Source organism: Penicillium brevicompactum (genome assembly GCF_028827555.1).
Source record: "Penicillium brevicompactum strain IBT 35665 chromosome Unknown utg000006l_segment0_segment0, whole genome shotgun sequence".
Lineage (NCBI taxonomy): Eukaryota > Fungi > Ascomycota > Eurotiomycetes > Eurotiales > Aspergillaceae > Penicillium > Penicillium brevicompactum.
Genome location: NW_026623209.1, coordinates 913,595 through 929,134, shown reverse-complemented (window position 1 = coordinate 929,134; position 15,540 = coordinate 913,595). Strand labels below are relative to the sequence as shown.

Here is a 15,540-nt window from a genome sequence, read left to right as displayed (position 1 = left end):
AATGAGCTGTGCTGGCCCGGGCCTTAACGATAACGTAGTCTCGAACCAATCGACCCTGAGCCGCGCACCAATCACACCTCGCCATTCAAAAATCCACCACTGTCTCTGTCGTCATTATGCCTTGATTGTTGGTTGTTGGTGCAGCGAAAAGTGTGCAAAGTACTGGCACGGGCTACAAGCTGTGGAGCTCCCCCAAGCTGGAGTTGCGGAGTACCTGATTCCCCTCCATTTGCCCTTTTCTCTCCTCTGTCCTTCTTTTTTTCTTTCTCTTCATCAGCTTGGTTTTATTACTCTTCCATCTTGCGCCTGCTGTCAGGCTGCATTTTTCTTTGCAATTGTCGATTTATTCGAGTAATTGTGTCCATCATGTTGATCGACGGGAAAGAAGTGTTAACGGCCGAAGAGAAGCGTCTGAAGGAAGATCGCGAGAGAACAAAGTACTGGAAGGTATGTCAAACACGCTAATTGCTGGGGGGTGGGGGTTGACTCGAACAGCGCTGGGGACCGTACGTTGCGGAGAGACAGTGGGCTACTGGTAGGTGCGCAATCTGGAATGCGCTGAACAAGATACTGATTTCCCCTCAGTCCGCGAGGATTACAGCGCAGATGGCGATGCTTGGAGCTATCTGACCTACGATGACGCTCGGTCGCGCACTTATCGGTGGGGTGAGGATGGTATCGCCGGTGTCTCCGATACCCACGGCCTGCAGAACATCGCCTTTGCCTTTTGGAACGGGGAAGAGTATGTGTTTATTGTCCTTACGGGAAATTGATTTGCTAATTTATTCCCAGCGACTTCCTAAAGGAGCGTCTGTTTGGCTTGTCCAACCCACAGGGTAACCATGGTGAGAGTGTCAAGGAAGCGCATTTCCATGTGGACAATACTCCGACGGTAGGCGATTGAATCCCCCGATCCGGCTGGCCCTAAGCTAACCCAATAATAGCACTCTTACATGAAGTTCCTCTACAAATACCCCCAGAGGAAGTTCCCCTATCAAGATCTCGTTGATGAGAACGCCAAGCGCTCGCGCTTGGAGAAAGAGTACCAGATCCTGGATACTGGTATCTTCGATGAGAATCGCTACTGGGACATCTACATCGAGACTGCCAAGGAAGCCGATGACGAGGAGGAGCTTATCTTCCGTGTCATTGCCTACAACCGTGGCCCGGAGCCTGCCCACCTACACATCGTGCCACATGTCTGGTTCCGCAACACGTGGGCCTGGGGTGACGAGAAGAAAAAGGAAAAGCCCACCATCAAGAAAGACGGTTCCCTGGTCGCCAAGACCGAGCACAGCAAGATCGGCGAGCGCTATGTCTCATTTGCGCCCTCGCCTCCCGTCGGTGACAGTGACGACGACGTTCAGCCTGAGCTGATGTTCACTGAGAACGAGAGCAACAACAAGCTGCTATGGAATACCGAAAACAGCTCTCCATACGTGAAGGACGCCTTCCACCGCCACATTGTGGAGGAAGAGAAGGGTGCTATCAACCCAGACAACGAGGGCACCAAGTTCGCTGCCTGGTACGCATTCAACAACGGCGAGGGTGTCCCTCCCGGCGAGTGTGCTGTCGTTCGTTTCAAAGTCTCGCGCAAGAAGGAAGAGTTCGTCGACGAAGAAGTTGTCGATGATGTTATTGAACAGCGTCGCGCTGAGGCCGATGACTTCTACTATCACCTCAACCCTCTCCCCATGAGCGAAGATCTCCGCAACATCCAGCGTCAAGCTTTCTCTGGAATGATGTGGTGCAAGCAGTACTACAACTTCATCTGGGACCAGTGGGCGAACGGCGACCCCGCCGAAATCCCTCCCCCAGAGGGTCGAAAGGGTATTCGCAACGAGCAGTGGCGTCACTTATACATTGACGATATCTTGTCTATGCCTGACTCGTGGGAATATCCCTTCTTCGCTGCTTGGGATACTGCGTTCCACTGTATCCCGCTGGCGATGATGGACCCCGAGTTTGCGAAAAAGCAACTCGACCTTCTGACTCGTGAATGGTACATGCACCCCAACGGCCAGCTTCCTGCCTACGAGTGGAACTTCGGTGACGTGAACCCTCCCGTGCACGCGTGGGCTGTGTTCCGCACATTCAAGATCGAGCGTAAGATGTACGGAAGGCAGGATCTTGATTTCCTCGAGCGTGTTTTCCAAAAGTTGCTGCTGAACTTCACTTGGTGGGTCAACCGCAAGGACACCAGTGGCAAGAACGTCTTTGAAGGTGGCTTCTTGGGCCTTGATAACATTGGTCTGTTCAACCGCTCGGAGCCCTTGCCCACCGGTGGTGTTCTTGAGCAAGCTGACAGCACTGGTTGGATGGCATTCTACTCCCTGACCATGCTGAACATTGCTTTAGAACTGGCCAAGCACCGTCGCATTTATGAAGACATTGCGTCCAAGTTCTTCGAGCACTTCCTGCTCATTAGTGATGCCATGACTTTCCGTAACGGAGATGACACTGTGCAGTCACTCTGGAACGAAGATGACAGCTTCTACTACGATGCCATCTCCTACGGTGGACCGTGGACCCAGCAGCTGCCCATCAGGTCTCTTGTCGGCTTGATCCCTCTCTACGGTGTTCTCACCCTAGAGCCTGAGCTGATCAACAAGTTCCCCTCGTTCAAGCGACGAGTAGAATGGTTCATCGAGAACCGATCCGATGTTGCTGAGCGCAACATTGCTAGCATGAAACACCGCGGTAAAGACGACAGACTCCTGCTTGCCCTTGTAAGCAAAGATCGTCTGATCAAGATCCTCGAGCGCATGCTCGACGAGACCGAGTTCCTCTCCAAGCACGGTATCCGTTCCATGTCCAAGTACCACGAGGAAAACCCTTACTCCATGGACGTCAATGGCGAGACCTTCAAGGTCGGCTACGTCCCAGGAGACTCGGACTCTGCCCTCTTCGGCGGAAACAGCAACTGGCGCGGCCCTATCTGGCTCTGCGTCAACTTCCTACTCGTCGAGTCCCTCCTGCGCTTCTACATGTTCTACGGCGATACCCTGCAAGTCGAATGCCCCAAGGGCTCAGGCGACTACATGCACCTGGGCCATGTAGCCGAAGAGCTCCAGCACAGAATGCAGCACCTGTTCGCGCGAGACGACGAAGGCCGTCGCGCCGTGAACGCCGGCTCCGACCTCCTCGACTTCGATGAACACTGGAAGGACAACCTCTGGTTCCACGAGTTCTTCGACGGCGACACAGGCCGCGGTCTCGGTACTTCCCACCAGTGCGGCTGGACCGGTCTGATCGCCAAGATCATCCACGATACCGGTATCAACTGTCGTCTGCCGCAGACTCCTCGCTCGCCCTTCGCGGCTGCTTCGCACTACTTCGATGATATCTTCTCTCGCTCTGGTCGTCCTCGCGGCTCTGGCCGTCCGTCCGTTCGTCGGTCCTCGACGACACGTTCGATCGGTAACCGCAGTGACTTCTACTCTGGAGAAGCGACGCCCGCTGCCTCCACTGTCCTAGACGACGAGGAAGAGAGTCGTGGTCCTAGCCGTGCTGTGAGTCGTCGTGGTAGCACTGTTGATCCGGAAAATGAGGATCATGTCAGTCACTACGTCGAGAGCCAATTGCAGCGTGTGCGTAGCTCGGCTTCGATTGCGAACTATGAGGACGAGTTCGAGACCAAGGCTGATAAGTCGAATGGCGAGAATGGTCAGAACGGTCACTCGTAATTTGGACATGCTTTCTTCTTTGGTCATACTCCAAGTACTGCTTGCTTTTGACACGATCATGACGATTTTTTCCTGATTTGGTTTATGCGCCCTTTCTCTCTATTTTCCTATTTTATACGTGTTATTGCATTTCCCTAGGACTTTTTTACATTTTCGGAGTACTGTCTTGATTCCTAGTGCATTTGATAGCTGAGTACACAATTTCAACAATATCATTGGTTTCCATTAGACTGCTAGACCAAGGCATGAGTATTTGACCTCGAATTGTAGCCAGTATTCAGATCAGATCTGCAATCTACGAGATAAATTTATACCAGCCAGATTGATGGATGAATTTGTGCAATTGACAGGTAATGAGAACAAACAAAATGAAGGTTGAAAGGGAATCTAGAAACTCTCCTTTTCCCTTCCAGGAACGCTACCGTTCATCCGGGACGATATGCTATAGTCTAACCATCCCCCCCAAACGCAGAGGCTTAATTTACATTTAAACAGCATCAGTGAGAGCCTTGTTCATCTTAGCGATCTTGGAGGAAACGCTAAGGTCAACGGTGCGGCCACCGATCTCAACGACGAGTCCACCAACAAGCGCGGGGTCGACCTGGACAGATGTAAGTATTTTTTCCGCAATCGCACAGCATATCGAGCGTACCTTGGCAACAACCTTGAGCTTCTGGCCCTGGCTGTACTCGGACTTGGCAACGGCCTTCTCAAGACGGGTGAGGGTCTTGGCGTCGAGCTCCTGCAAAAGCTATTAGATGGCAATTGGTGGTCGATCTGTCTCTGGGACATACCTGAGCACTGGTGATGTTGAGGTCGATCTCACCACGGTGAGCACCCATCAGAGTAGCGAACTTCTCGCAGACACCGTTGAGGGAACCGAGACGGTTGTTCTCGGCAAGGGTCTCGAGGAAGTTCTGGACGATACCGGCCTTGTCGGCACCGGCAACCTTGGCGAGCTCCTCAACAATGGACTTCTTGTCGGCGTTGCTGAGAGTGGGGGCGCCGAGGATGTTGACGAGCTTCTTGTCGGCCTTCAGGGTCTCGCCGAGGGAAGCGATGGCGCGGGCGGTCTGGTCGAGGGCAGAGGACTTGGAGGAAGCAGTGTACTAATGACAGGTCTGTTAGAGGTCTGTTTCGGTTGGAGGGCAGTGTATGATGAATTTCAAGATTGAAGATTGTTTTGAACGTCCGGGGAGATCCCTCTCTAGGAGGGGTCGGGGGTGGACGGGGATTGCAGGAGTAGTTGGCAAGGTCGCGTGTAAGACTGAGGCAATGGATGTGCATACCAGAGCGGTGGCATAGGTGCCATCGACGCCGAACAGAGCGACGGGAGCGCGGACCTCCTGGGCCGTGGCATAGGAGCGCATGCCGTTAACGGCGGCAGGGCGAGCGACGGAGAACTGGGTGGCACGGAGGCCAGCGCGGGCGAAGCGAGCGGACATCATTATGCAATTGGGAGGTAGGCCTCGGGGGGAGAAAGGGTGGTGGTTGAGTAATATCGAGCGACGTTCGGAGTGCTGCTTCGTCAAGGTGCAGGTTGAGACGAGGTCCGAATTGTTCCCGTCACACGTGACTCGGATTGAGCATGGTGGTCACGTGATACCAACGCGAAGTCAAATGTCTTGGCATCTCGGGTTTTCTCTTCCGGGCCAGCACGGCTTTCTTTAACTAACTCCCTTTGCCTCCGTAGACCAAATCGAGACTTTGTGGAGAGGAATACTTGCTTAGTGCTGACATGCTTACTGATTAGTCATTGCAGAAGCCATCCATGGATGGCGCTCTCGCTCTCGCTCTCCGGTTCCGTCTTCATTCAATATACAACAGGCAAGCTCCCAAGTCTCTTGGAGTTGCCTCTGCCCAGACTGCAACCTTGAAACGCTACTGACCGTTGGACTAGCATAAGCATGGAGTGTATTCAAGGTTTATAAATTAAATGTCACATGGGAGAGATATAATTCACAGCCTGACCCTCGTTGGCACGCCATCTTAGTGTTGACATGCATGAAAAACTTAGAATAACCTTGGAAACTATATTGACATTGGCTAATATTCATTGATTCAAGTCTACGGAGTATATGGGAGGTGTTGGCCGTGTCAAGACATCACGCTAAAAGTCAAGGTGTGGTCTACTAGCAGGGATATAAAATTATGGAGTCCAGATCAGGAAATCAAAATCCGGTTTTTTCGCGACCACGATCGATCGCACTCTGATTGTCAACTGCCCACACGGAACAAGTCAGACATGGGTAGACCCGTTGGGGGCTTGAGGCGTGATAAGACTGGCTGCTGCTGCATTTAGTGGCTGTCAAGCAGGTGAAAAAAAAAAAAAAAAAAAATAGAAAAGGTGAGCCAAACCCGTGCCATCAGACGATAGACACAAGAATCTGAAACCGATCGTCCCTCGTTGTTTGATTTCGACTGAGGCTAACGTGGAACGATCCAATAGACTCTAGCGAAAATCCCGTGGTTCATCATATTGGTCGAAGGGGGGAGGGATGTGTATTTCCGCTCCGCTCTTATACTCTGGCTCTATTTGACAATCCACGTTCCCCGGCTCCTTTCTGACAGCTCTCAATTGAGTGAGCATGGATTTGAACAACCCAGGGAAATCCCTGGCACCAGCAACAGATCTGGGCCCGGCTGAAAGTTACCCCTTGAATCGGACGAAGAAAGTCACCACGGCTTGCCAGGCTTGCCAAAAAAGAAAATCAAAGGTTTTCCGGCCCTCCAGTCCACTAGAATCACCAGTCTAAGCAATCTTGATAGTGTATTGGGGGAACACCCTGTGGACCTTGCCAAAAAGCAAATACGCCATGCGTCATTAATGCAGACAACGATGGACGTCGGCGAATCACTCTCAAGCGCAAAATCGAATCGTTAGAACATGACCGTGAGATGCTTTTGCGACTTGTGGGGACAATCCGCAACCAGAATGAACCGGCCTTTGTCGATGTCATCAATCTCATTCGAAGCAATGCGCCAATGGACGAGATCAACGCTTGTCTGACAGCTAGCCAGGTCCTCGACCATGCGTCTGTTGAAGATGATGGCCCTGCCAAGATTCCGAAACGGTCTCCTTCCATGTATATGGATGTGAAAAGAATCACTGATATTCCTGTCTTCCAAGTCCCAGCTAAGCCGTGGACGTCTGTGACAGCAGATGATGCTTTTGTGTCACATCTCATCTCTCTATATTTCACCTGGCAACAGCCTACGTTCATGTGGGTTGATCGAGATCCTTTCTTGAGTGATATGAAGGCTGGCAAGCTTGGTTCGAGATTCTGTTCGCCACTTCTGGTAAACATCTTGCTCGCTGTGGCCTGTGTAAGTACCCTGAGCCGTCAATCACAGTTTCATTTCCCTGAAAATCAATCTAAACGGTTAATGTCGCGATCTAGTTCTATTCCGACTATCCTGAGTCCTTTGCAAACCCGAGTGACCCCACGACTCGGGGTGAACACTTCTTTAACGAGGCAGTGGACCTGCTCAAGAAAGAAGAGGGGAGGGTACCATTCACCACTTTCCAAGCAATGGGGGATATGTACACATGGTATATTTCCGTATTCCATATATTCTTGAAATTGATCTCTAACACCGAAACAGTGCGTGTGTTCTGGGCAAAGACAGATTGGGATGGCAATACTTGGTCGAAACAGCCGATTGCATGCAACAAATCATGAGCAAACAGAAGAAAATAATAGCGGCCGCTAAAGAACAGGGCGAGCAAATGGCAAGGTCTATTGATGTTGCATTTTCCGGACTGTCTAGCTTCATTCCGTAAGTAAACAAGACAACAAAAAGACCCGCAAACTTATACTGACAATTCATAGAACAAGCACCATAAGCTTCCAGAAACCACCGCTCATCAAGAGACCAACGTCACTCAACCGTTTACCAGAGAACCATGACCCCAATGATACCTGGACTCCCTATCCCCACCACGCTGGACCGAAACCAGCCCATACCAACTGCCTGCTAAATGGTCACTCAGATCTCGCACCTGTGGTATGGGATATAACAGACTACCTCTTCGGGGATCATGAACCCTCAACCGTTAGTGTCGCGGATATCGATGTTTTCCATCAACGCCTTGATACAGTCATGGAGAATCTTCCCGAGTGTATTCGCCCAGGGAAAACGTCAACTATTGGTGCAATGGACTTGCAGTACGTAACAGAAAATCATGTATGGGTGTGCCAAAGCTAATCCCCATTCCAGTATGAGGTACCACAATACTGTCATGGTGATGTCCGGGATTGTCAGCACGTCCATCGGGGAGAACGACACAGAAACAAAAACCCGCATCAACAACCAGCGAATGTCCTCAGCGCGCCAAGTCGGCACCTTGCTAAGCCAATATCGGTCTACGTGGCCGACGGAGTGCATGCCCATGGGAATGATGCAATACTCGACCCTTGCTCTATTCACGCTACTTGAGGGTCTGGACGAGAAGCAAAATCAAGTATCCTTCGTGGAGAACCTGATCGCCCTCCGTGCACTGGCTCGGCGCTGGCAGATGGCCAAAGGCATGCTCCGGCTTGTGCAGCTCACAGCAATCAAGCAAGAAGTCCAACTTCCTCCTGAGTCTGATATTCTTCTGAAGGACTTTGAGACTGACTGGAGCACCAATGACCGGAAGAGCTTCAGCAGCCATTACCCAAACTTCTCGGTAGCCATCCAACAACAAAACGATGACTCAATAGACGATGTTGAATTGGATTTGTTGCTTGAGGAGTGGGACAATCTCGCTGTGTCCGCGGAGACATCAGAGAACGATACCAGCGGTCAGTCTAGGGGCGGAAGCAGTGAAACCAAGACATCTACATCAAATTGAGTTATGTATCTCCATGGCTGTCAACGGTCAACTTTGGGAGCTGCCCAGGTGAATCCTCCACCCCAAGATTGGTTGGCGTTGAGCCGCTTGCTCGTGTATATATCATCCATAGTGCGCATTGTATACTTTGTTCTGTCACTTGCTTCTCTGTTGGCCATGAACAGCTTCAATCGTGTTATCTATGTATCTTCCAAGACTGTCTATTGATTCCAGCTTCCGCAGCCTTGGAACCTTCGTAGGGGGTTGGCAAACGACTTCCAGAGCCTGCGGGTCCAGGATTGGCTCACATAACTTTGGAATGCGGCTAGTCATGCGGAATAGGCACGCCAGCGCTAAACGCCCTCTTGGCGCTGTCCAGGTGGTTTATGAACAACCTTGTCGTATGTCTACCTTCTCATCCACTGTGTCAACGATAACCGACCATTTTGAACTCACTATCCATATTTCATCATCTCCAAGCATATAACTTTGGAAATCACGATTCAACAGCACAGTAAGGAAGCACATATCTCTATTTCAATGCCCATTTGACCTGAGTCGTCCTACCAGGTCAGCATGTGTGAGGAAGAACTCATCCAATATACTTGCGGCTGCAAAGGGCAACTCGAATTCAAACAATGCAGCAAACATCACGACACGAACATGAAATGCAAGACTGTCACCAAGGTGCTGGGCAAACACCCAACGCATTACTGTTCGCGTCATTTGGTTACAAACCCAGCGGCGATGCACTTCAGGGATAAAGGGAAGGCACAAGAGTAGGGATTATACGGGATAATCTTATAATGATGTGCATGGATTCAGAGTCTCAGTCTGGGTACAATGTTAAGTCCCATAATGCCTAAAATCCCACGTATTAGAATACTTCAATGTATGCACCGCCCCCAAAACGCCGTGAAGATCTCCTGAGCCTTGTTTCAACCAGTATGGTGCTGGCAGCGGAGATCAGATGCAAACATGATTCCGAGTCTGGTAATATTCCAGCTCTAATCGCTGCGTAGCATACTGTCCACCAAATCACCCAGGGGACCCCAGAAGTCCTTTCCGCTGGCAAGCTTGTGTTCGTCAATGAAGAGTACATAGTGCTTGAAGCTGGTGTTGAGGTGGGGCTCGAGACCGAGATGCACAACCACTGGGTAGTGGTGGCAGTAAATGTGGGCATACACTCGGTAGAGACGCTTGAAGATCTGGCGCAGGAGACTGGGGAAGGTTTTCGGGAAGGGAACACCTGGTGAAAGTCATGTGTTAGCTATCTGCAGATGCGCCTGGGACATTGGGAACCTACCGATTCGGCTGGGGAACATCTGTTCATTATCAACGTTGCTTTGGACCCAAGCCATCAAGTGCTCAATGTATTCGGGTGCAGACATCTTGGTTGGTCGCTTGTAGTTCTCTGAATCTTGCCAGAGATACTCGAATCTAGCCAGGTGGTGAGCAGAGGGGCCTCAAGCAGCCGTCGCAGAATTATCATACTCATCTGTCGCCTTCATCTCTGGGCATGTCTGCGGTGAGCAGAATTCAGTTATTGAGCCATAAAGCAGATTGATCTGGTTGTAGAAGTCGACAACTAGTTCAAAGGGGTTAGTGGTGATTCTCAAGGAAGACCAAGCGGGTATGCCCTACTGTTCACAGCAAGCCATTCATTGAGATCCTCGCCCTCGGGCAGCTTCACAGCCTTGCGCAAGCTACCACTTCCAAGTGTAGCTTCGGCAAACTGTCGCAGTTGGTAGCTGCTAGTGCCTTTGGCCGCAGAGCGGGGCTTGAAAGGGGCCCGGGTGCGTGCATTGCTGGGAGGTGTTAGTCCAAGACAGCCTTGTTTGAGCGCGCGTACTGCCGGCGACAGATAAGAGGGAGGTTCCAGGAGGGGAAGGTGGGAAGTGCGAGTGGTCTGATATTGAGAAGGGCTGATGGAGACGGAGGGGTTGGATCGCGATTGAGAGGCTTGCTCTCCGCGAGATGAAAACTGAGCAGTAGGAGGGGTAGCAGGTACGGACATTGTGGTGATGAACGAAGACATGTTCTCTCAAGGTCGCGATAGAGCGATCCCTTTCGGCGTATATTTGGCGGGGTTGGCGCTGATCGCGAGTGGCCTACATTCCAGTCAGAAGGGCGCGAATGGACGTTCCAGGAATGTGGACTATACCGTAACAAGGTGCAATTGGGGAGATAAGTTTGAGACAAAGAGTTGGAATAGAAACGAGAGGCGCAAGGGGAGTTGGTTCAGCTGGTCGAAGTCGATAAGTGAGATCCGATCGGCTTATCCGCGTTGCCCCAGTGACCGCGCATCTTCCAACTACACTCTGCCGTACCGGTTTGAATTTACAGACAACACATTACTATATGGTATTATGTTTAAATTGCAATTCTGGATTTGATTTCAATTGTACATTTGAGTCCAGACAAGTACCTATGTGTGCGTGGCTATACCAACAGCACAGGGGAATATCGAAAAGAGGATATATCAACGCATGAAACACATAACAGCTGCACATGTATATTGGAGGCTTCAGATTGAGTAGCCTTCCTTCTCTTCAGGCAGACGCTCTCGCACAGTCTCTCCATATACAGTCAAAGGGATGGCGATCTCGAACGAGTCGCAGTTAAGATGCTCCATGGCAGAAACGACCGTTCCTCGATCATCCGACGATAAAGCCTCAAGTAAGCGAGCCCCAGATGGACCGGGACCTACTTCGCGATGCGCATTGGATGTAACAAACTCAAATCGTAATTCCCAATCCAAAGTTACACCGCTCGTGAGAATAGATGGAGTGGCGGAAATGGGAATTGCAGGGCTAAAGGCCACGCGAGTTGCATGAAGGGTGTTCTCGAAGAGAGAAGCGTGGATACGACGTGTAGTCCGGTGTATGCTCGCGTTAGACCGAATGGCCAGGGTGGGGGTCACCTTCTCAGATGTCTCCAACGAGGCTCGGACTGCGTAGCATGGTATTGTAGCATTGCCAAAGTCCAAAGTGGCGATGATGGTCTCTCCTAGCCTATGGACAGGTCGATTCAAGACAACCACTGCAATCCGTTGGCCTTCACGGGCAATCTCAAAGCGGTTGGGACTGCGCCGGGAATTAACCGCCTGGTTGCTGCGGAGGATGGCAAAATCAATCATGTCCTTGCTCGTCAGCATCTGCGGCAATCCGTCTATGCTGGCTCGTCTTTCCGGTGAGGCACCAGGCGGGAAAAGTGTGTTTGAGCGCGCACGCTGTGCCAGGATTTCGTCCACGTAACCCAAAAAGTCCGTGGCGGAGTGATGTGTTTTGCTGATGCTTTCATTGTGAGGTTTGACAGGCAGAACAGGCCCGACCTTTTGCACCTTCGCTTCATCGCGTAGAATCACATATGGTGACATGAGGTCATGCCCAAGGACATCTCCTTTCTCTGTGCAAATGTTAGCAGAAACCATCAGAAGATCGGCAAGCGACACCTACCATTAACGCCGCTAAACACGCGGAAGGGAATATTGATCCGATTGACCTTTTGGGGCTCATTTGGCCCGCTAGGTCGTTGCGTGCCGATGACAAGATTATATGATATTTTAATCGCCTTTCCTTTGTGGCTCGCCGGGAGTCCTTTAGGTAGGGAGAAAGAAAAAGAGTAAGACTGTTCTTCTCCAGGTGCAAGTCGAAGATCGACGAAGAGGAGTGACTGTGAGGTTGACAACAGCGGGATCGAACGCTCAGATGATACGCCGCGCATGTCGCGCAATCCATCCAGCTCGTTGTTGGAAAGAAGACCGTTGATAGATTCTTCGATGGAATTCCACTTAAGCGCGCCCCAGAACCCGCCGGATTTACGGGGACGCTCTGCGGTTGGATTGGGACGACCAGGCAATCCTCCTGAGCCTGCCTGTCCACCCACGACTCCCTTCCGTTTCACCTCTTCAAACGCCGACTGGTTTACCAGTGAACCATCGACGGTGAAGGATGCGCTCACTTGTGCATAGCCCATCAACAGCGCCTGGCTGTTTGGAGCTTTTGAAGGGGATGCCGCAAAGCTGGCATGGCGTCCATGCCGCATGGGAGGAGGAGCTCGTGCACCCTGGGCCGAGAAATTCGTGTACTCCGATCCCAAGGTTTCGGACGAATGGCCGCTGATGGAGTAGAACTCTCCACTGCTGCGACTACTCCCATTTGCGCTCGTGGCCGATATGATCCGGGTCAATTGTTGATGCGCGGGTCCAGTCAGTCCCTGTCCTTCTGTCACCGTTGATCTTCCAGCTGTCGATGTGGTACCGGCGGTAGTCGCAGATCGTGGGGATGGAGTGCGCGGCCCGCGACTGGCTGAGTCCGTCGAGGGCGCAGCTGGAAACTTGAAATCGAGTGGAGGAGGGTGTGGCCGTCGTACAGGGGGGCGCAATGGCTCTGGTGGCCCCAATGGGCTGGTTGCTAACGAGCCAGGGCGGCTGGCTCGACCTAAGTGGGAGGTATCGACTTTGAGACTGCCGTTGGGGTGCTCGCTTTGCGATTCCGCTAATGGAAAGGGAAATGCATGAGTGGGGGTTCGCGCTGGTCATTGATAGAGATTAGTCTCAACGTCTTTCGGCAATATGCGTGGCATCAGGTACCTACCTTTCTTGTAAGTGTCATCGTAGCTGTTGTTCCTCCTCGGCGGAACCTGAAGACTCGCTGAGCGTCCATGGCCCCTGACTGGTTTGGGTCGGCTGGAATGGTGCTGAAGCGGGGAAGGCGATGGATCGGTTTGACCTTCACTATCAATTGAAAGGATAGAGACAGAGCGTTTATGGCTGTGACCGGGTTGCCAAGTCCGGGGCGTAGAGGGGCCGTTGTTTGGGGGGAAGCTATGTGAGCCGGGGGTCAACGGGGTGTTCAGCGACGAAGCTGTTCGATGGTAGGGTTTTCGCTGAGAGCTGATAGAGAAGGAACGTCGACCAGGGAGGTTGAAGCCAAAGAAAGATTCGGAATTCGAGCTCGTGTGGTTCGTGTGGTTCGCGACTCGAGACCCTTTCCTTGAATGTTGAACCTCGACATTGGGTTCGGCGCTTGTGTCAGCCACGTTCTTGAACGTAATTGTACATTCCACGTTCTCGCCCGCAAATATAGTCTGGTCTTTCCATTTCACGAAGACCTGAATGTCGGATGGCATGGCGGGCGCGTCAGCATGCGGACTGGGGCTCTCAAGTTCGGAGGAGAATTGCCAGCCGGCACTTTAAGCTGTATTCAAGTTGAAGCCGAATGGGATGTGCCGACGTGAGCATTCTGCATTCTTTCAACCCGAGTGAACCATGTTGGTTGAGGAGTTGAAGGTGATATGATTTGCTCCAGTTAGCTCCCGAGCTGCGGAATGACATACATCCCGAGGTCTTCTGCCCTGGATTGGTGCTCTAATCCGTACTACGGCGACAGTCCTGTTTTCATGTCTTTCCACCATTAAAGTCCTTGGTTTAAGTAATTTTGCAATCGCGAAGGAACGGCAGTTTGTTCTAGATGGAATTCGTCGGCAGGGAATTCAACATGGTGTGAATTACATTATTGTTGATGACGACAAGCGTAACAAGTCATCCAATAAACTCCAATGCGCATTATTTGTTATACATGACGAGGCAATGCTTTCAAGCAAAATTATATAATACATGGCGTCCCTCCAGCGGTAGCAATTCAGGACGATTTGCGATCGTTGGCGTTGTCCTTATAAAGGACATGGTAGTCAGACGAGGGTTGTTCGCGGTTGTTTGAAGGACGAAGACCAAGTTCAACCATGCGACTCCAAATGCGGTCGTGTCGCTTCTCCCATCGCTGGCGACGACTGTCCATCTCATCTTCAGTAGGACGCCATCTGCTTTTCAAAATTCGTCGAATGGCCTCCGGGGACATTTCAAACTCCCGCGCGAGGACGGCGGTGGTGAATTGTTCAGGAGCCTTCGCGTGGAGATGACGGATTCCATCAAGTGCATCGGGCGATAGCTTTTTAGGTGGGTTCCAACCGCCAGCAAACTTCTCTTTCAAAGCTGCCTTCTGTACTTGCCAATTCTCTGGCTTTTTCTTTCTCTGCTTCTCAAATTCCTCCCTGGCCTTTGCCTTGTCTTCCTCCCAGTTGCGAGGTTGCTTTTTGATCTCCCGTCGGGTTTCGTTACGGAAAGCCCTGCGCTCTCTGTCGGTCCTTCCACTTTTTTGCTCTGGATCTTGCTTCTGGCTCTTGGGCTGGCGTTTGTGGGAATTCCATCCACCCTTGTCGCCGGGCCGATCAAATGTCTTCCGGGGTTTGCGCTGAGACGGTGCGGCATCGGCAGAAGTTGAGGCATCAGGGGAAGTCAACTCGGATGATTCATTTTGAGGATCGCGTAGGTACGAAGAGGAACTGAACAGTCGACGAAAGTTGCAGTGTGATGAAGGAACAGGAGAAGAGAAGCTGAATCGTCCGTGATAGGGGCTGACCAAAGCGCCAGTACTACCGATCATCTGTGAGCGATAGACATTGCGCAGAGCGACAGACAGCGCCAATTTCGAGGAAGCGGCACATGAAGTCACCATCTTGAATTGTCGGACTGACAAAAAAGTAAGAGAGGTGGCAATGGGGACGCGGACTTTTGAAGGGAAATTCCTCGCGATAAGATAAGCATATTGTGGCCTGATCTATCGGGCCTACACGCGAATCAGCCTGGGGTATCCATCCTTCTGGCATCATTTTGCCATTTTTGGAACCTTGGAAATCTTGCGCAGGTCCTTGGTACTTCTCGAGAGTTAGACCCAACAAAAGAAAAGTTGGATCCTCTGAATATCATGCACATACACTGCGCCCCTATTGGTTGTCTGAAAAGCGAACTCCCTGCGGGTGGTGCTCCTGACGCGGCATACGCAGTGTTATCAGCACTCGCGGTGATCTCGGCGCATGCGCCGAACTGGATACAGCATCAATATTTCGATGCTATGAACCAAAATGTGGTGGGAAAAAATTATTGCAGGCTCTAAAGTAAGATAAAGGTCCCACGAATGTTGCACTTTCAATTGTCAAGAGTTGAGTGCAGAGATCTCGGCATGTGCAGTGGTTATG

General features: G+C 51.4%; 6 protein-coding genes across 6 annotated transcripts; 2 read left to right on the top strand and 4 right to left on the bottom strand.

Annotated features, from left to right (window-relative positions):
- Positions 1–366: 366 nt before the first annotated feature.
- On the top strand, positions 367–3,686 carry N7506_008538 (uncharacterized protein; the record flags this gene model as incomplete). Its single annotated transcript, XM_056957831.1, has 5 exons — positions 367–447; positions 496–535; positions 586–742; positions 793–892; positions 945–3,686. 5 exons carry the CDS (start codon positions 367–369, stop codon positions 3,684–3,686), a joined length of 3,120 nt encoding a protein of 1,039 aa, XP_056807221.1.
- Positions 3,687–4,173: 487 nt separating this feature from the next.
- On the bottom strand, positions 4,174–5,134 carry N7506_008537 (F1F0 ATP synthase subunit 5; the record flags this gene model as incomplete). Its single annotated transcript, XM_056957830.1, has 4 exons — positions 4,174–4,287; positions 4,339–4,428; positions 4,481–4,795; positions 4,976–5,134. 4 exons carry the CDS (start codon positions 5,132–5,134, stop codon positions 4,174–4,176), a joined length of 678 nt encoding a protein of 225 aa, XP_056807220.1.
- A 1,450-nt stretch (positions 5,135–6,584) lies between these two features.
- Positions 6,585–8,523, top strand: N7506_008536 (fungal specific transcription factor domain-containing protein; the record flags this gene model as incomplete). Its single annotated transcript, XM_056957829.1, has 5 exons — positions 6,585–7,013; positions 7,088–7,239; positions 7,293–7,466; positions 7,526–7,855; positions 7,908–8,523. 5 exons carry the CDS (start codon positions 6,585–6,587, stop codon positions 8,521–8,523), a joined length of 1,701 nt encoding a protein of 566 aa, XP_056807219.1.
- Positions 8,524–9,509: 986 nt separating this feature from the next.
- N7506_008535 (Mob1/phocein family protein) lies at positions 9,510–10,540 on the bottom strand (the record flags this gene model as incomplete). The annotated part of the gene is made up of 4 exons (XM_056957828.1): positions 9,510–9,751; positions 9,809–9,942; positions 9,997–10,090; positions 10,147–10,540. The coding sequence occupies 4 exons, from the start codon at positions 10,538–10,540 to the stop codon at positions 9,510–9,512; spliced, it is 864 nt and encodes a 287-aa protein (XP_056807218.1).
- Positions 10,541–11,029: 489 nt separating this feature from the next.
- On the bottom strand, positions 11,030–13,635 carry N7506_008534 (putative intracellular protein transport protein (Sat1); the record flags this gene model as incomplete). Its single annotated transcript, XM_056957827.1, has 3 exons — positions 11,030–11,910; positions 11,961–13,037; positions 13,101–13,635. The coding sequence occupies 3 exons, from the start codon at positions 13,633–13,635 to the stop codon at positions 11,030–11,032; spliced, it is 2,493 nt and encodes an 830-aa protein (XP_056807217.1).
- A 512-nt stretch (positions 13,636–14,147) lies between these two features.
- Positions 14,148–15,020, bottom strand: rrg9 (mitochondrial ribosome assembly protein RRG9; the record flags this gene model as incomplete). The annotated part of the gene is made up of 1 exon (XM_056957826.1): positions 14,148–15,020. The coding sequence occupies one exon, from the start codon at positions 15,018–15,020 to the stop codon at positions 14,148–14,150; it is 873 nt and encodes a 290-aa protein (XP_056807216.1).
- Between the last annotated feature and the right edge of the window lie 520 nt (positions 15,021–15,540).